Source organism: Rhynchophorus ferrugineus, unplaced genomic scaffold, assembly GCF_030347505.1.
Source record: "Rhynchophorus ferrugineus isolate W39M unplaced genomic scaffold, kcgeb_rfMv2 rfM5, whole genome shotgun sequence".
Lineage (NCBI taxonomy): Eukaryota > Metazoa > Arthropoda > Insecta > Coleoptera > Curculionidae > Rhynchophorus > Rhynchophorus ferrugineus.
The window spans coordinates 11,852,899-11,874,803 of NW_027472584.1; the positions used below are offsets into that span (position 1 = coordinate 11,852,899).

Here is a 21,905-nt window from a genome sequence, read left to right on the forward strand (position 1 = left end):
TTACATAAATATTTATTTATGAATTTTTTTATAAGTCACTGTTAATTTGTATTTTTGGCCTTAACCTTTATTAACTCTCCTGACCTAAAACATAATAACTATTAATAACTAATATATAATGTAATATTATATACTTACCTATAGAAATTATATGCATTGCCTCTTCATTGCTGTTGTTTTGATCTGTTTCTTGGACGGTTTAACTAAATATTCGATAATATGTAAGCATAACTTATTATATACCTTATTATTTATATATTATTTTATTTATGCATCTGATTATTATTACATTTAATATCATAAATGAATTATATTCACAAAATATATAACATATGTATAATATGTAAATATATTTATATGTATAATTCTAAAAAAATATAGTTGCTGTTAGCTTCACTAATATACAGACTATACAAAAGTATAGAAACACAGTTTACAATGGATGTATTTTTTACTTAATTAATTTATTCTTATTAAATATAAATAAATTTCCTGGTTTGGAATTGTTTTATTCTTCTGTTTTAACATATGATACCTTCATAAGAAAGTATTATATTTGAATATACCAATAAGATTTCCAATAGAGTTGAATGAAGTAGAAATGTATATTTGTAAATGATTTGCTTAAAAATTTAATTACGCCCATTCAACTAAATAGGTATAAAATATTAAAATAACATGTCTACATTGCATATCTACATAAATATATATGAGTACTTATATCTATATATACCATGGCTAGAAATGTATAATTCAATATAATTTATGGCATCGTCATAATAAAATGATTATGGATAGGCTGCTTAGTTGATTGAATATTTCATGAATGTATTAATAATTCAATAATGTTTTGACGAAGTATTTTAATTATATACAAATATTTCGGTTTGAGTATAAAGACAATTCTTTGATAAGAGTAAATATATAGATATATGCTTTATATATTGCAACAATACTTGTCTTGAAGTTGTTTCTTGAGTTACACTTGATATATTATAATGGACATTATTAATTAGAAACTTAAGAACTTTAAATATCATTGTAAAATGTAAGAAACTAAATTCAACTCAGTGATAATAAATCATGATGATGATGGTTTATTTAAATAATTTAAGAGGAGGGGGTAAAAAAATACACATATTAATATTTTAGGATTAAGATTTTTTTCCATTTTATTTACAACGAGATTGTACAATCATTATCCTAATACTATACACGATTTTGAATAGCTACTATTGATTTAATAAAAAATGTTATTGTAAGTAGTATTATTATATTGATACTATTTTTTTATTAATGTTAAATTTTATTATTAATGATAAAATAAAATAATGGGTTAAATAAATAGACAATGTTGATATATTAAATTAAATAACATATAATAAAATATATATTTGTATAAAGATAGGCAGTTGAAGCCAACTTGTTGTTTTCTCAATGTTACTGAATTTTCTGTAGTCAAAACCAGTAAGATATTTTCCAAAATAATTGAAATCTTGTATATAAAGAAAATCTTAAAACTACGTTTAATTATTTTATGGTTACTAAATATAAACTAGCCTAAACTTACAAATAAGCTGCCAATTTGTAGCTGCAATTGTATGCGTTCCAAAAACAAAATGTTCAATTCTATAAATATATTCATATATAAATATAATATCGTATATAGAATTGATTGTCGGAAGAATCAGATGATTGGTTAAGCTTCGTGTGGACGAACCAATTTTCAGAATTGTAATAATTTTCATTCAATATACTGCTAGGACCTTAATAAATAGGACAAATTGGCTTCAATATATGACTATCATTAGAACTTGCATATTCTATTTTACTTTATAAATTACCTACAAAGCAGAAGTTTACCAGACCCCAACTACTTAGAAAAAAACCAACGAAGAATTATATCAAAAAGGGTGTAAAAAAATGAACAAAAAATATATTAAGAGGAATGTATAACTGCATAAAAATGAGCAAAGGCAAAATTCTGCATATAGCTGTAATATTTTAATCGCTATAGTCTATATATTACTTATTTTTAACATTAATTATTAGTTTCTAGGTACCTTTAAGTAATGTTGAAGTATACAGTACACGTTTGTCGCTTTGTTAATATCATCGTCAATCAATAAAGAAATAATTCTAAACTGTGCACTGTATACTCGAAATTAATATGGACGTTAAAACATGTAGATTTATATTCCTGCTACATTAATATATACATACATTTAAAGTATATAATATTGAATGCTAATTTAGCTTTAGACAAATTCGAATCCCAAAAATTATTTGTACTTAGTACAATACAATTATTTGTTCACTCATACTGTTGGCAGTTTTTTGGCAATGCAAACTGATTTAGACCGAACCTCTAAAATATTTAATTCGAAATATTAAATTTCGATTGTGTAATTCATTTCTATTGCATATATGCTGATTTATCGATAGTCATTCGAATTTTACTATGCATTAAGTGTGCGTCCTGGTTAGTTTGTTTCATTATTATTTATAATTATTAATAAGGTAGTCCCCGAAAAACTTACAAAATTAAGCGATCGACTACAAGCCAAGAAGAGAAGATTCAGTCCCTATTAAAATCGCCAGCAGTCAATGTGATTCGTCCTTCTTACCGTTTCTTACTATAACACTAATTTTTCAAGCATAAAACTCTTTGTTCGTTCCTCTGCTATAAGAATTTGAATTTGGGGATTGTTTTGGTTCGCCTAAAGCGTAGGATCCTTCATCTTTTTTACGCATTCGGTAAACGATGAACATCACTACCAAAATTGCACACAGTAGACCGACAACGGCTCCTCCAATTACAGCTGAAACAAAACATCATCAATATTAATACACATATTTCAAAATTATTCAGTAGACATATATCGTTATATCAAAAATGGACATATCATAAATAATATTTTTCTTTCGTCAAATGCTCAGTCAAAAGTTATTGCGTTTTGAAACTAGATTCTAGATAGCCACATTAGTCATATTTTGTTTCTTTTTACTTTCAACAGTTTTGAATAATTTAAACCTAAGCATTTAGATTAAAACATATTCCAGGCATTTGGAAGATCGCGGAAATTATAATGATCCCGAAACCTGGGAAGTCACCAAACGAAATAAAAGCCTAAAGACCTGTTGAAAAGAATAAAACCGATCATAGAGAGAAAACACCTAATACCAACACACCAGTTTGGGTTTACTAACGAGCCTTGAACAATACACAGAATAACAGATGTTATTGAAAAAGCCTACGAAAGTAAAAAAGTATGCTCAGCTATATTCTTAGATGTAGCGCACAAGCCTTCGACAAGGTTTGGCATGAAGGCCTTGTTCATAAACTACAGAAAATCTTACCAAAACAACACACCGAACTATTAAAATCGTACATTACAACCAGAATGTTTAGAGTCAAACACGAAGAAGCTTACTCTACAATAAAAGAAGCTAAAGCAGGTTTACCACAAGGAAGTGTACTGGGACCAATGCTTTATCTACTCTACACTTGTGATATACCACAAATGGAGAATATTGCGACGGCTACATTTGCTGATGATACTGCGTTTGTAGCTGTCGGAGATAATAGTGAAGAAGCCTCGCGAAAATTACAACAGGCAAGTGACAATATAAATAATTGGACACAAGCTTGGAAAATAAAAATTAATGAAAGTAAATCTGTGCATGTACAGTTCACCTATAAACAGACTGTACAAGCACCAATAACATTAAATAATACTATCATTCCATATAGGAACAACGCTAAATATCTTGGAATAAATCTTGATGCAAACCTTCACTGGAAGGAACATATAAAGAAGAAAAGAAAAGAACTGGAATTGAAATATAGGAAAATGTACTGGCTGATTGGAAGAAAGTCACAATTATCAGTACATAATAAATTGCTAATATATATGAAAATACAAAAACCTATATGGACATACGGACTTCAATTATGGGGATGTTACAAATTTTTCAGAACAAAGGTATTGTGGTATTGAGAGGTATTGTGGGCGCATCCAAATACTATAGGATTGATTACCTACATCGAGATCTTCAGACACCCAGTCAGTCAAGAAATCAAGAGGGGGCATGAGGGAAGACTCCATTCTCATGAGAATATTGAAGTATTGCAGCTTTTGGATACCACCAAAACAGGACACAGACTTAAAATAATCAAACCACCTAATCTTGTGTAGTGTTGTGTAGTAAGGTGCATATAATAAAAAATACAGCAGTGAAATGTATAAACATTATTTCACCAGAGACTGAGATCGGGCCGATGTGTCCTCCTAGTTATATACCTGGATTTAAGTTATCATAGAGACAAATTGTAGGTTAGTTGGAAACGACTAGTAACAATTTAATAATTAAACAATAAAAAAAATTAAACCTAGACAATTTTAAATGATTTAGGAGTGACGAAATGAATGAAGAGTAGATGACGTACAGCAATAATGTACCAAAAAAGAGCATGGCTGAAGCCTGAAGATGTTTGACAAATTATCACAAAGCTCTCATTGACGCCAAGAAGGTGATGGTAAGTATTTGATGGGATTGGAAAGCAATTGCTCATCATGATCTGAAGCAAACTACTAAAAAATGGACAGAAGTGATCAATAAGAAAAGCGTTGTCCTCCATCACGAGAAAGACCACTAGACCACTCTCATTTTTAACCATATATTTAGTGGCTTAAGTAGAAAATCAAAAGGGTTGGCTAAGAAGTTTTGATGTGTCTACCTTATTTTTGTTCCGGTCTCTCCAAAACTATATCTTAAAGATATGAAGCTGATGTTAAAATAACTTTTCATAAGAAGAAATTTCTGTTACGGAATAACAGTTTTACTAGAAAAGTGTCAAAAGGTCATCCATCAAATTGACACATATTCCAGATTAAAATTCCAGTTAAAGAACTAAAGCAGTTATTTTCTCTGTTTTAAAGCTAATATTATTTAGTAAAAAAATGTAAAACAATTTAGAAATTTAATAAATGATTTAATATCAATAACCAACATTAATAAAGTTGACATAACTTGTATTAACGAAATGTGTATAAAAAAGAGTACACAATCAGTCACTGCATCACAAGAGGGCAGCACCAGGTTAAAATGAAATAGTTTTGGTGACTCGTGCAGCGCTTCTTTTGTAATTGGAATAAATCGATTTCTACTACAAGAAAATCGTTTTTAACTACATTAAGTATATTAAATATCAATATCTTGAGTCTATATTCAATATTACCATTTTTCCTTATTATGTGGAAATATGGGCAATATTTTATCATTAGTCAGCAATATTTTCTGTTTCATATAACGATAAACTGATTGTATAGCGTTAGTAGATTTAAACCAAAAATATAACATTATAATCGAATGTGCTTGTAATTTCCGTTCAATATTTTCTGTAGATGGCACAAGAGAAAGTCTTATTCCACATAGTAACATATGTAGATCAGCTGTTGGGAGGCTAAGTGGGTGAATATATTACGTAAAATACCAATTACGGTAACATAAAACAACATTTTTAGATTTTAAATAACCTTTAGGGTCAAGATCATTTATACATGTCATAAAGGCATTCCTTATAATTGTTTGATTACGATTTACATTATTTCGATTTAGTTATAATTGTAATAATTTTTTTGATTATATTTATACAAATATTTAATATATATATATATATATATATATATATATATATATATATATATATATATATATATATATATGTATATATATATATTATATAATTATCATATTATTTCAAATAGTAATTTTTGTAGGTAGTATTACCGATTTCAAAATACATTTAGATTTATGCAATTCCACTAGAAAGAAGTAAAACGTACGAAATATCAGTGACAAATAAATATTAAAGTAACATATAAGATTATTCTAAAGTAACAGGTAATGTGTACCGTCCAATAACTGAATCAATACACACATTTGAAAATGTTAAAACAATACGTATTTTCATTTTCCCCTAAGAAAAAATAAAGTTAAAAAAAATGATTTTTACAAAATATAATTCACACAATTTTGTCTAAAGAATTAATTAATTGTTAAAATACAGTTTCAGTATATATATTTTTATTCATTAGATGTCACTAAAGTTTAGTCTGAAAATTAATTGATCTCCTTTCACGAGAGTAAAATAATATTTCTATGTCGACTTTTGCTACTTAACAAAAACTCGGAAGATATTAAATGACGGAGGCCTTAAACAAGGGGATGTCAGCTTCTGATAACAGCTTACCATCCCTCTATACTATTAGCACTTAGTTTGTATTTAACCTTAGACACTCGAGAAGACATATCGAATGACAAATGATCAATACAGATGTGTTTAAGAAAATACATTATAAGTTAAAAAATATTCTATATATATATATATATATATATATATATATATATATATATATATATATTGGTTTTATATTATTAAAAATATAACCAATATAAGTATAAATACATAGAAATAACTTGAATATATATAGCAAATATTTTTTCTTTACAATAAGGTACAACATTAAAAAAGACTATCTACAATGTACAAAATACTAAAAGGACATAAAAATTTAGTTTAGAAAACTGATTGAACCAAAATAAGTTGATTGAAATAATAGAAATTGATTGATTTAATAAAACATTACCGGATTTTATCGATATATTTTTACCTATCATTAAAAATAAAATTATCAAACCATATAATCAAAAATTATACTTAATGGGATAAGAAACATATTAATTGAATATAAATAAAGATAAGTTTTCAATAAAAATAACTTAAAACTTTAATATTGACGAAATATTCTAGTGAATATTTCAATTCAATAAATAATATTATAATTCCTTCGAGTTAGTTAATTTGGAATCGATCAAAATATTCCGAAATAACTAATTAACAATCGAAAACGCACTTGTAGATTTTAAATGGCAATAATATAATTTTAAAAATATCTGCTAACGTACATATTAATCAGATGTAATAAATATACTAATACGTTTTTCTGTAACAATGACTGTAACATCTGGCATCAATAATGCTCACAATATAGCCACATAAATCCCCTCGGATTAAATTCCATTTTTCATCTATGAACTGTCATAAATCATTTTGATTGAACACACCAGGACAAGCTCTTATTTTTATATTTAATTGCAGCAACATATTCATATACATATCGTGATGTTCTTCTTTTAATAATCTGCTTTATATTATCTTTTTTTTATTTGTTATTGGAACGTTCAAAGTGAAATGAAACAGAAAATCGACAGATGGATTTCAAACAGAAAACATTCTCTCCCAACACGATGTTTGTGTTGTTTAATGGTTGTCACAACATCTGCAATTGAAGGCAGATCCAATACTCGGTCAATAAATAGGAAATTTGAAGGTAATAACAACAGAAAATGAACACGGTGTGAAATTGGGAGAATGGCCCGTTTTAATTATCTTGGAAGGGAGAAAAGAAATACATAGGCAAAATATATATTGGGAAGCTTTTTTAGGAAGGAAATTGATAAATCAATAACTCAATCAGTAGTCCATAAAACTCATAGAAAGGATAACCCTTGGCTTGGACTTGAGAAAGCAAACTCTCAGAGAAAATATATGGAGAAAAAGAGTAAGACCTGACTCAGCCATTTGAGCAACTGACATTTACCAGCGAAGAGCACAAAAAATGAAATTGTTGAGTTAAATAAGTTGTTAATAAATTGGCGAAGTAGATGAGATAAATTGGTAGGCACTACTGACATACACATAAACACACATATGAATGACATTTTACAAACCACATGGATATCTGGTTGTCTAGATATCTTACAGTCTATTGCCATTTAATAGGCGTGCCCGTGGTGGGTAGCATTCTTGGCTAATTAATTTGTCATCTGTCTCGTTGCTTAGGATACCCTTATAGATTAATAACCAGACAAAGGTTATAGTGATGTGACCAGAGATTCTGACAAAGGTGTTTTTGATCAATAGGTGTGGAGATAACCATAGATGTGAATCGCATAGAATGGATTTGTACATTGTTGTACATGTATTGAGGAGTAGGGGAAGTTATTTAGATGAAGGATGCGACTTTTTTTTATTATGTTTTGCACTTACAAAGATTTTGGTAGAAAAAATTAGTTATATATAACATTATTTTTTGAGATATATCTAATAAAGAAAATAACAATCTACCGTGTTTTATGTACATCACGTTAGACAAAAAGCAAAGCAGATCAGACTCAAAATCAAAGAAGTGTACTAGTTAGTCGGAAGAGCTTGACACAAGAACAATATTAATTATAATATTTTATCATATCTTATATGTTTGACTAAAGACCATTATATAGGATATTTATGAATAAATATTTTAGTTTATCAGCATTATTTTTCAAACATAAACTGATACTTTGTATTGTTTATTAAAATAAAAAAACACAAATCGGATTACGATTCTATAAAGCTTCTTTGAATTTCATTGGAAATTAATTATTTTTCATGGAAATGTCTTTAAAATTTGTTTTTTCGAATATTTTACGTTAATTGGGTGTATTGTTGTATGTACATGTATTATAGTTACGTCAATTCCTTGAATTTTTTATTTATAAACATTTTTTAAACTTTAATACATATTACGAAATGCATACGTCCAATATAACATTATATAACAAATTAGATATAAAGAGTTGAGTCAATATATTTTTAAAATAACTATTGAATACTTCACTAATATAATTATAGAAATACAAACTATTTATTGTACTCTTAAACATTTTGGTAGCACTACATATTATGAAATATACGTAAATATAATGTTAAAAAAAATCCCAAATATCCATATCCTCAACAGAATTCGAATTAGCAAAATTTTTGTTAGTAAAGAGAAGCTACATAACAGCTTATTCATGTCACCAATAATACTGATTCTGTAAGATAACTAAAGTAATAATAATAAAAAATAACAAGATAATTGCATTGTAACATTTACAAACTTCAGGCAAGTTTTTGAAATACTGGATTCAATTTGTCAGAAACTATAACATTTTATGTTTCAGTTAAAATTAGATAGGTTTAAACAGAAGTCATTTGGCTTCCTTAACATTGCGAATTCTCTTGAATAGTAAATTTACTTCATGGGATGGAATTTTAACGGATTTAAAAGAAAACTTTTCACGAATAACTTTATAGACTTAATCATGGATTTACATCGTTGAATGAATCATTGCACCAGAAAGGACATTGACATTAAAATTTATTCTTTTCACTGAAGTGGTTCATTTTATTTTTTTTTTCTTTCTCGAAAAAAGTATAAAAATAAATGAAAATCTGAATTATCAAATAAAAGGCGCTTTTAGTATAAAATTAAAAATGCGTGTTTAATATCCAGATTTTTAATACGAAAGCGATGCATAATTCATATATTTAAGATAGAGATGATGCAAATACAATTCGACATATTACCATTAAACGTTAGCTACTGTTCTTGTTGACTTGATGGACTTGGTAGAAGCATCTTTTGTTATTAGTTCTTCACTGGATTATATTAGTTTTATTGTAAAAAAACGGAATAATGTATTTTGTTTAAAGTATTGCCCATCGATAGGATTCCATCTTGAAAGAATGATAAATCTTTTGAGGGTAACCACGAATTGACCCATTTTTTGGTATCTTCATAAGAAGTGAAGCGCTTTTCAGATAGGTCACGACTCATAAGTCGGAATAGCAAGGTCTGGAGAATATGGCGAGTGGAATAACACTTCCTATTCTAATGTTTCCAAGTATATTTTCAACATTCACCGGTTTTGCAACATGCGGTCGAGCGTTGATCTTATTGTCCTACTCGTATTCCGGGCATTTTTCGCGCAGTGCTCAATAGCGATCCCCATTGATGGCTTCATGGCTTTCATTCAAATCTTCGTCCGCAGTATTATTTGGCTGTCCAGTACACTCTTTGTCTTCGTCGTATTCACATGTTCAAATCGATGAAGCTACCTTAGCCACATATTGAACAAACTACCAAATATGTAATATCAGATTCAAACGAAAATATTTGTGTATTATAAAGGCATGTTTGAAATTTGGTTTTAGAATAGAGAAGATCCTAGAAAAAAGGATAAATATTTAATATAATATGAAATTTAACTATAAAAACTATACAATGAAATAAAATGATTAGTAAAGATTAATTTTTGAGATTCTACTTATAAAAAAGCCAGATTTATAATAAACATAATAAAATAAAAACATCTGAAGGTTAAATAAGTCATCAAATGTAAAGGATAAAAATATGCGCTAATCTTTATTTATAATGTCGTGCAATAAGTTGCACAAATTAAGTTCAATATACTAAAAAAAAGAGATATAAACGGCAAATATTGTTTGTGAATGTTTTTTTTATATACTGATTATCGAAAATTGCAATATGTCCTGACCTATTGCATGAAATAAATATATACCAATACAGATTATTAATTGATTGCTCAGATAATGAAACTTAAGAATAGAATGCCACTCATACTATTAAGTTGTTTATAAGCTGTCTTGTGTTGTTTTCATATGCGATGTCGTAATTACTAGGTTGTTTGTGGCGGAAATATATTCACCAAGAGTACAAATAAATATTAAAAATTATTTATTATTTAAAAAATTCAATTTCGATATTTCATCTTTTATAAGAATGACTAACTAACTGAATATGTAATAAGTCTATGAATGACTAGGAATAGATCTAAGAATGGAACAAAAAACACATTCGAGTGCCACTTCAAAAATATGTTCAAAGGATTTTGTACATCGTTCCATCACCATGCATGAGAATTGGGTCTCCTAGCACCATCATAAATGAAAACAAGAGGTTAAAGAGTGGTGTGAATCCGGCTCTTCGACTTCGAGTGAGTTTGTATTCAGAAATCAACCAAGAAAGTGTTGCCGTCAATTTATTTGCATGTAAAAGGAATTTTGATCGTAAATTATCTCAAAAATTGTAAAACAAACTCAAATTAATATCCTAACCTTCTAGACCAATTAAGACGCAAAAATTCGCTAGAAAAGACCCGGCCCGAGATGTATGTAGGAATTGTTGAAACAGTTCACTCCTCCTTCTGATGTGATTATATCCATACATTTATAAAAAATTGAAATATGGGGAATATACAAAAAATAATGTAATTTTTATAATTACTCATTTTTTCGGATTTACATTTCATATGAACTTACTGAACAATCTAGTATACCGAGTTAATATACCGATTCTCATAAATAATAACAAAACATCAAATCTGTTTTACTTGAATTTTAATGTCGCCAAAAAGAATTACACACCTTGAAACTAATTTGCTTCCAATCATTGCATTGTCTCAGTTATCAGGTAGAGATTTTATTTAAAAGATGCATACGTAAAATTCTACTAGTGAAAGCGTAAACACGTCTTGCATAAGAGTATTTAACAAGGCTCCGCCGTCGCATTTACATAACAGACAAAATTATTTCGAATATGATGTTAAAAGAATGATTTCGATGTATTCGAGTACGAAACTTTCTTGATCTTATTTAGACATTTTATGTTAAGGTAAGAAGCAAAAGGCACCAGAAAGTATTGCAGTGACTGCTAAATTATACTGCTGCTACTTTTGTTGTATATTTTTGAAATAGGTAGCGTCTTAGAACCTCTCCTGTATCTGCTCTACACAGCTGACCTTCCAACAACAAAAGAAACACTTCTTGGAACCTATGCTGACGACACAATTATACTCTCAATTTGATCTAAAATCAAAGAGGTTGAACCATAATACAATTATAAAGCCAATTTGGACCTATGGGGTGCAAATATGGGGTTGCACTAAAAATTCAAATCAACTAGTCATACAACGCTGTCAAAACAAGGTTCTTCGATTGATTACCAATGCCTATCGCTATGTAACTAATGAAGAACTGCACGATGATCTGGAAATCAAATGGATTTGCGAAGTTATCCAAGATTTCGCCTTGAAACACGAAATAAGATTACTAAATAATGCCAACGTGGAAGCAATACAACTACTGGACAACGGATATCAGAAGATTTAAGCGAACGAAACCATACGAACTTATATAACGTGTATATCTTTAGTGTAAACTATAGCTATAAGTTAATAATTAATAAATAATTATAATTTTATAATTGAGGAATACATACTGATGTATTTTCTCGCACTCGTCTTGCTTGTTATTTAATCCAAGTACATAGGAAAAGTAGTAATAAATTAATTGTAAATTAAGATTGTACTAAGCGTATCTAATAAAGATGTTATAAAAAAATTGTTAAGCCTTTGGAGACCTTCAACATGAAACCTTCATTGAAATGAACTTGAATAAAAACCGTCAAAAGCCTCACACTAAAATTATACATATTATAATATAAGATGATTATGGATTATTATTATGATTATGTTGAAATTATTAAAATTATATGAATGAATGACCACAGATTCGACATATTTCTGAGTTGACAACTCCTGAGAAATATTGTGTGAGAAATAAGTGCTGCAACTATTGGACAACAATGAACTTAGGACGCAGACTCAAGAGAACCAAACCGTGTCATCTTGTGTAGTTGTGCAGGGAAGTGCACTAAAAGGGTAAAAACACTAAAATGTACTAGTAACTTTATTATAGCTACTTTATTTTATTAAAAACTAGGTAAGGAACAATGTAGTCAAAAGTAGAATGTTGGTGCAACCAAAAGGATAGGAATTGCTTAGAGCAAAATAATATATTTTAGCAATAATTAAAAAAACTGCTTAATGTTATTCATGAGACTAATAAACATTAAAAAATTACTAGAAACCACTGATCTAACATAATCAATAATTATATTATTAATAACGATGTTTGAAATTCTATTAATAACATGAAACAAAATACAGAATAACATGTTAATTTGTTTCTTGTCATAGTAAAATTGTGTCTAGAGATAATCTTCAATTAGTTTACTGATTACGGGCACTGATTAACTCAGTATTAATGAGACATCTCAGACATTACGACAGGGAACGTATACATTTACCACACCCTCAACATTCCACCATATATTCGCTTATCACACACACACATTTTATTTGAACAGCAAATATTTAATTATACTGGAATTAAGGTTAAACGTTTTAATTTGAACAAACGATGCTACGATTAACGATAGATATTGAGAATATTTGCAATACATTTCGAAAGTATTTCAATTGAAATACAAACAATCGTTTGTGATAGGGATTTGTGTAACATTTAGCTTTTACGATACAATGCTGAAGTGTTTTTGATCTAATTTGTTACAACCAATTTTATATTTAAAAACGAGACAAATATTTGAACAGCGACTGTTTAAGTGAATTTAAGACTGTTATTAGGTAATTATTTTGAGGATGTATAATTTCTATTTGCCTTGCATTGTCTCTTCATTTGATAAAAATTAATATAAAAAAGTAAGAAAATTGTTAACTCTTGTTGATACAGTGAATATCAAGTATCAATAATATTACGTTAACATATTACATGTGTAAACAAATGTTTTTTTCATTCATAAACAATTACATTCCAAATGATTATATATTCATAGATGTGGAATAAAATCACTTAATATCAATTAATATTTTATGTCAAAACCAACCAACTTGCAATTATTTTTAAGCTTTACAATGTTTTGATCTGCATTTAATTGTTATAAACTATGGCTGGCACTCGAAAAGGGCGCCAATACTGGTGATGAAGGATATTCTTCAATACAACTCTAATTGGCGATCGACCTGCTCAGGCCTTGAATAACGTTCATTTCCTATTTTCAGATTGATTTCTATGATCTTGAAAGTCTTCCTTCAATAAAATTCGTTCATCTTTCATTCGACAGACATTTTTAAACTAGTGAAATCTCAAGGAATAACGAATATAAACTAATGCAAATTAACATGGAATGGATCGAATGCCAGATGGAACATTTTGGTTTTGAACAGTTTCTCTTTTGTTCATTAACATGTCATATTAATTTCTTAACCTCTATTTTTTATAACAAAATAATCCTTACAATAGTCGACAAAATTTATGGATTGGATTGCATATTTTCCTTGCATTTTGATATACAGGTTTTATTTACTTCAACACAATTCTTTACAATATAATAAAGTTCCAAAAACAGATATTAACTTTATAATCTATAAACATTTGATTTAATTGACATCTGATGTGTGCTTCTAAGAGAAATTCTTAAAGAAATAATTCATCAACAGATGCATATTTGGTTCGATTCGATTTCGGAATATTTTCATAGTTGTGCAGTTTAGTAGTTGTAAACTAATTTAATTTAGAAAAAGAAGTAAAACACAAATAAACTAGTTATAGTGTATCAACAATAAATATAAATATGTGCGTTAATTATCAAATACGTATGGACGTATGGTATCCAGTCAAATCTAGAGATACATCAAGAAATCCATTAGATTTGAAGAAGTTTGCAGACAAACAGAAGAAGAAAATAGCGTAGTTTCTTTAGCACTTATCTTGTCAGCAAAGTCAACATAATGATGTGGAGGGTTTTATAGAACTCTTACTAATATAAGAAAAATCCCGAGCCTAACACTTAGATGGCGCTAGTTTTATATTTATTTTACATTCACCGCTTTTTCAGTTAATACTAACTTTCAAAAGAAAGCTGTTAAAGTATCATAAATTTGTGAGTTATTGTGTTATAATTTTAAAAAATCCACAAAATCGTTTTGAATGATAGAAAAATGAAGTTGCATGAGTTAGCTAGTATCATAAGAACGAATAAGAAAATATATAGATATTAAAAGAACGTGTTGACTATGAGAAAGCTCTATTCAAAGTGGATGCCGCGTTTGCTCACTGTTGACCAAGAACAAACACGTGTTGATGATTCTGAGCCATGCATTAACTGCTCATGTTTAAACGCGACAAACTGGAATTTTTCCGTCGATATGTAACAATGGATGAAACATATATCCATCACTTCACTCCGGAATCAAAACGATCGTCATCTGAGTGGAGAGCAACTGGCGACAGTCCTATTTTGAGGCAAAAGATAAATCGTTCTACAAAAGTGGTATTGAAAGTTAGAGCGGTGCTGGAACGATTGTGTAGTTCTTGATGGAGATTACGTTGATGAATAAAAACAATTTTCGCCAAAAAAAAAACGCGTTTTCTTTCTTACGCCCAGAACTTTTCAGCCCATGTGTTTATGTTAATGAGATATCTAAAAAAGTGGACACAATAACGCTACATTGTAACATACCCGCTAATATTCCAGGTTGAGAGAAGAACGATGTGGGACGATCTTCTGATTTTGGATTCATGATGACACTCGTGTCTTCCGTTGGTGCAACGTTCACTGGCTCCTTATTCTTTCCAGATATATCGTCTTTACTATAAACATCAGGCACTACCTGTTTCGGTATGTCACTCTCTTGGTTCGGTATAGCTAAAAGTCGATTTAACCGGTTAACTTTATCATTACATAATGTATTTGATCGATACTTACTGATATCTGGCGTAAGATCCGCATCTTCGTCGTCAGTGGGTCCTTGACCAGAACCGCTGGATTCTAAATCTCTGTTGACCTCACTGTCGAAACCGCTACCCTCTATGTCAGTATCGGCATCATTAAATGAGAAGCCGCTGTTGCTTCTTTGATTTGACTAAAACAAAAACAAGAATGTTATTAAACTATTTGAAAATATGCGTGAAACACAGTTGAGAATAATAGTTAGACAAACACACACAGCATAATCTTCATAACATCCTACTACTCGCATACGGAAAATGTATTGATGGTAATATTGGTATTAGTAACATTTAGATCATTTTAGTTTATCAAAATTAATTTATTTGAAAACGTAAAACTAATTTAGAATTCGATTTTTAACTCGAGTTTCAACATAAAATCAACCGGTTTCATTATTTCAAAACGAACTATAAAGAGCGATAAATCATAGTATAATGGAAAGATCTATTAATGTCACATTACTAATCACTTGCGGCAATGTAATTATCAGAACTACACATTTAACAGTGGACAATTAGCGAAAACAATAGGATATTTCAAACCTAGAAAGGCATTTCCTTATTATTCCATTGTTAGTTTATCAATCAATGGGCACCGGAATTTTATGTGTGCGTTGTTCTAAGGTATTAAGCAAACCTTTAAAGCCAAAGCAACTCGATATGAAAAGAGCCTTTTGTAGTTTTGTTGACTTGGTGTATATACGTGGGTGGTTAATAAACAAGACTCATATTCATTTCCTTCTCATTAACAAGAAACATTCCGCACCTATATTTTCGTTAGAACCTTTAATATATTCTATTTATTTAGTAACGTTTACTTACATATTTTTCTTTACTGTTGAAGATTTTCGAATGATTTAATTTCATAATATAAAAAGATACATTTATACTTATTTACTTTTAATGATCACATACATCATCATAAATCACATCGCATTTTGAAAGTTCTTCGAATACAAGATCATATTAGTAAAATATTTTCATTTAAATTTAATATAATAAAATAATAGACAGAAACAAAATAAAACAAGATTATCGAAGGATAATTAAAAAATTCATACTAATATTTAAACAAAACAAAGGAACTTGCAGAGCTTGTCGTCATAGATTGGTCGTAGGATAGTTCTTAATCTCCAACTGTTGTGTTAATTAACGCAAAATTTAAATCTGCCTTCACATTCGGACATTATTATTCAGAACGTATCATATATACATCTAATTACTGTCTAAATAGCAGTCCCAGATGTGCTAAATCATTCCAACAGAATAACGAAAGTATTTTGTTATTAATTAATTAATTAATTGTGTAAGCAATCAAAGTTAAGTGATAGTTGAACTGCCAGAACATAACAGTGCAAAGCCATTATTGTTTATACAAAATTACAAAATTAATGTAACTAGGCAGCGTGTCATATGTGTGTGTATGTGAATAATCGAAATATACTGAATAAGATTCAAAAGACAACACCAAAATAAAAACCAAAGGTTAATGTTGGGGATACCATAGAAATCTACTTACTCAAGGAGACGCCCTAAATCTAAAAATGAAATTAAACAAAGGATGAAGGGTTTTTATTTCAGTAACGTTTCAACTGCCTTCAGAGCTGCTCTATCTTCGCCAACCAAACTTGAAACTGGACCACGACCAACATCAGAAACGACTAGGACAAGAGAATAATCAATATTTTTGTGCGCACCACTTCCATAATGATTTCCTTGTCTGGTCTGCCTTCTGCGACGATGCCAAATATCACGTTTTATCGTAGATATCATTCTTTTTATATTTACTATTAAACGTTCATGTATTTTTATAGAAATTATACAACCAGGTACTAGTGGTAGTTAACTAATAAAGAATTCTACTGGAAACAAATGAGGTGGATATGCCTTTATAGGCTAAGATGAAATTTCATAGCTTTAATTTTTGCTCAAAGGCCCTATAAACGAATGTTATTAATTCAACATATGTATATTAACAATAGGATGAATATTAATATTAGACCAGAAAAAAGGGTTCGTTTGGTGACTGAAATGACCTAGAGTCTGACAAAATCATAATCTTGATATGCTATTGTATTCAACGAACAATTCTTCCATCTTTTGTCTAGTAGGTCAGCTACATGTGTATTTTCCATAAATTATACAGAAAGTTGCTTGAAACAGAGTGCTCACACGGCTACTAAGTAAAATTATCCGGTAACAGACGGGGCAGATTTTTGTCTGTAGTTAGCACAGCAAAGTTGACGTTTCAATGCTTAAAATGGATAATTTATATTGAACACCTTTTTTAGAACGAAATGCTCATGTGCCTTGCCAAATAAGGTGTTGATAAGTCGGTGCTAGGCTAAATCCTACGGCTTAGGAATGTTAGATTATCTATGATTTTTTTTCCCTCTTTAATAGTATAGTATAATGTTTCAAAGACTTTCTTTACTTACACGTAAAAGTTGAAGAAAATCTTGACTAAAAAAGTAAAACAAAAACAAGCGAACAAACCGGGAAGGATTTGCATTCACAACTGAATAACAAACTATATAATAACTAATAATAACTATAAAACAACACTATAAATTCGTCAATTTGCAAAAAATATTTCATAATAACATTTCACATTAATAATGAAATCATGTTAAAACAATCACTTAATGTGAATGTTTGGAATAAAACTATTATTTATAGAATAAATTATAAGATATACAAAAAAGTTGAACTGTGTATTGACTATCGTACGTGAACTAAATACAAAATTAGATATCTCTAATGAAAAATGTCATGGAATACATATATTTATGGCAATGTTTTTTATAAAAAAGCATTACAAAATGTGCTGAATGTATGTATATATAAAACCAATTCATTGTTAATGAAGAAACTTTCAAAGAGATTAAAACTAAATTAAAATCAATTTCAATTTAAATTACAACGGCTTTGTGTTTAAAGATGTAGGCCCTGGAAAGGTTGTCTATTCAAATTAATTCTATAGTGAATTTCAATATATTGTTCCTCGGTTTCATAGATTGAATAAGTTTTCATTAACTGTTATCTTGATTGGTTCAGATGGTTGACATTGTAACTGATACTGCCAGATTCTTGCTGTAAATTTTAGATATTTATTTAACCAAATTGTTTATAATTTCAATAAAAGCATCTCGTGATCTGTGTCAAATGCACTCTGATGGTTTAAAGTTAAATGTATATATATATATATATATATATATATATATATATATATATATATATATATATATATATATATATATATATATATATATGATGTATATGATGTCTATCATTTGGCCTAATTAGATTTTTTTTAAAATATATAAAACTTACTCTTGCAAAAACAAAACAGTTGAGAATTTGAATTATTCATATTCAAGAAAATATATTTGGAACTACTAGTAGAAAAAACGGATAAAAGCATAAGAAGAATATAATGTTGAATGGCTTCGATCTTGTGGAAGCAGAAATGGAAAAAGCAAGGGTAATTGAAATACTTATCAAGAAAAATCTCAATGTCGGATTATTTATATAAAACAAGACTTCAGTATCGCTCAAGAGGATTATTTCTCTCAAAGTAAATCTATAAAACTGAAAATGTAAATGCTATGATTCATATACTAATGATTCATTGGAGATGATCTGAGACCTAATGAAAATAAAATTCGACAAACAATACGGAAACGAACAGCAGAATAAAGAAAAAGTAATCATAGGGAATTAAAACATTATTGAATATGGAAAGGAATATTTATAAAATAACAACATTCATTTGCGGCATTTGCAAAGCATAAAAATGGTGGTAAAGGTTGGGAACATAAAGAGTTGGAGAAGTTGGTGGTTGAAAGAATGTTGTGATCAAGATACAGACATGGAATATGAGAGCGACAAATTGAGGTGTACAATTGGGACAACCTTAAAATGCTAAAGCACATACATAACAGGAGAGTGCTGATAGAAGAGGTAAAAAATAAGAAGAGTAAGACACAAGAAGGGGTGGTTAGGTGCGGTAATTGAAGGTGTGAGAGATGTCATAACTGGCGCAGTCGTAGAGTTACGGGAAGACCATCAGGGTCTTAATCATTTCGCAGTTACTCCAAGCATTTCTTGACATAGCTTAGTGAAGTTTGGATAAAAAAAATATCGCAACACCAAAAATATGTTGAAGATGCTCAAAGTATCTTAGCCAAGGAATATTAGAATTGGGCTTTGCTATAATTGGTTTTGAAAACCACCGCTAGTCCACGGACTCTTGGCACAAGCACCGTAGTCGAGGATATAAGGCAGACAAAAATTGTTGCCTGTTAATCTAGACTACTAGAATGTATACAGAAACTTTCAGTTCAAGGTATACATTAATCGAAAGACAGATTGTAGTAGCTCAATTATTAAACCTTGGACTATTAGAATTAGAAAACACCAAAAATTATTCCATATACCATGGGAATTTCACAAACACAATTCACAAAAGTAAAGTAACGCACAAAGGCACGAACAACACTTACAAATAATTTTAATACAGCTGTAAGCTGTCCAGACGACCACGTATATCTATCCCTTTGGTTTTTTCCTCAGAAAGAATGTGTTAAATAGTATTAAATGTTAAATAGTAAATAAAAAACTAATGCAATGCTTAATACTCTCTCATTGGATATTGAATAGTGACTGTACTGTCGGTTCAACAATTTAATACAAAACTTAACTTTTAAACACTGCGCGTTTCATGCCTATCGATATTTTAGTCACTGAACCTGCTGCTCAGGACTACAAACTGGTGAGAGACTAACATGGATTATCCTAGAAAACATTTGATATTGCCCAGCCTGGTTATAGGCGTCATGTATCCACCGCACCTTTGAGTCAGTAGTCTTTGACCACTATAGCTACCAAGCCATCTGTATTTTTTAATAGAAAGCAAATACTGAAATTAATATTTTGTATATGGAATATAGTTTATCTTCAAAAAATAGTTTCAAATTCACTGCAAATTTATATAAAATTAGTGAGTAGTATAATATGTTTTGCTGTATAGTACACAAAATTAACTATCCATTTTATCAAAACGATCTAAAATTGAAGAACTGACGAAATCTACTAATTCTTATATCAAAATAAAATATTTTAATATGTATTAAAACCATCATATTATATTCAACCGTGATGCTACCTGTTTATTTAATTTATAAAGTGGATTATTTATTATTCAAATATCCCTAATATTACGTCTGTTTATTCAGCATTGATCAATTATACATACTTTCACATTATCTCTTTCAAATATGCAAAAGTAAATTTATACAAAATTTCTAAATTTAAATAATGTGGAATTAAATATTCTCTCTAATATTAACAAAAAAATTTAAGGTTCTTAAGTGGTAATTAGTATGATGACGCATTAAGTTGTTAAATTCTTTACGTAATCAAAATATTATTTTAAAGTTTAAAGTATTAAGTTAGTATTTTATTGTAAAACATTTTTTATAATTTTAGAATAACTCAGCGATGTATTTCTATGTATTTTTAATATATTCTAAAATAACCGCACAATTGTTGTTATTTAATGAAATAAAATAATATATATTTAATTATTTAAACTTCAATTTAGCAAATATCAAATAGGACATAAAAAACAAAAAGAAAAGTCAAAGTAAGATTTTGAGCTTACATAACATTTGTTTTTTATTACTTCTTTGGGGAATGAAATCAACAAGATTTATATTGTTATAGGCATTTTATCATTCATCCTACAAGGTTTCCCATAAATCTTTTTTATTTTTATTACTCCCCGTGCCATTTTGATCCAGATGTATCCAAGGTTATTTTATGGGATTTGAGTTACGAGGATATTGTGTTGCACATCAATATATCGAAGATTACCTTTCTTAAAATGACTTACTAACAGCACTAAAGGTATATTTAAAGATAATCGCTGTAAGCCAATGCATATTGTATTGGAGATAATGCAAAATTATAACATATAATTAAGTAATTAGAAAGTTTTAGTTCAGGTTTTAGATACCGATCTTAAGATAATTAAATAATAATAAATATCTTGGAATTACAAAAGTATAATTGTGTACTTCGATGTGGATGAGATTTAACTACGAGGACTGATTGCCGGAAATTGTTAAACCTATTCATAAAAAATACTAACTTGTGAAAATGCTGAATCGTCGAATATAGTATTCGAAAATCAGTCTAATACGATAAAAATAACAAAAATACGCTTAGGTTTTCACTAATTTATTACAGCCTCCGTAGAATTAACAATATATTAACAACATTAAAACGTTATAACAGCGTATTTTAACCTAAATAATAAACTATGTAATCTTGTTACATACATATCGCGAAACTTTAA

General features: G+C 28.9%; 1 protein-coding gene across 2 annotated transcripts in view; it reads right to left on the minus strand.

Moving 5' to 3' along the window:
* Positions 1 to 1,140: 1,140 nt before the first annotated feature.
* Positions 1,141 to 21,905, minus strand: part of Sdc (Syndecan) — a 144,806-nt gene continuing 124,041 nt past the window's right edge. The window contains exons 2-4 of one of the 2 annotated variants that reach the window (XM_076404860.1): positions 15,522 to 15,678; positions 15,276 to 15,461; positions 1,141 to 2,822 (exon numbers count right to left, since the gene is read on the minus strand). In XM_076404860.1, the coding sequence (XP_076260975.1) occupies positions 2,653 to 2,822; positions 15,276 to 15,461; positions 15,522 to 15,678 (513 nt within the window). In that variant the 3' untranslated portion in view covers positions 1,141 to 2,652. Of the gene's footprint in view, positions 2,823 to 11,430; positions 14,828 to 14,890; positions 15,462 to 15,521; positions 15,679 to 21,905 lie in introns of those variants that run through there. The other variant, XR_013005876.1, reaches the window with a different exon arrangement.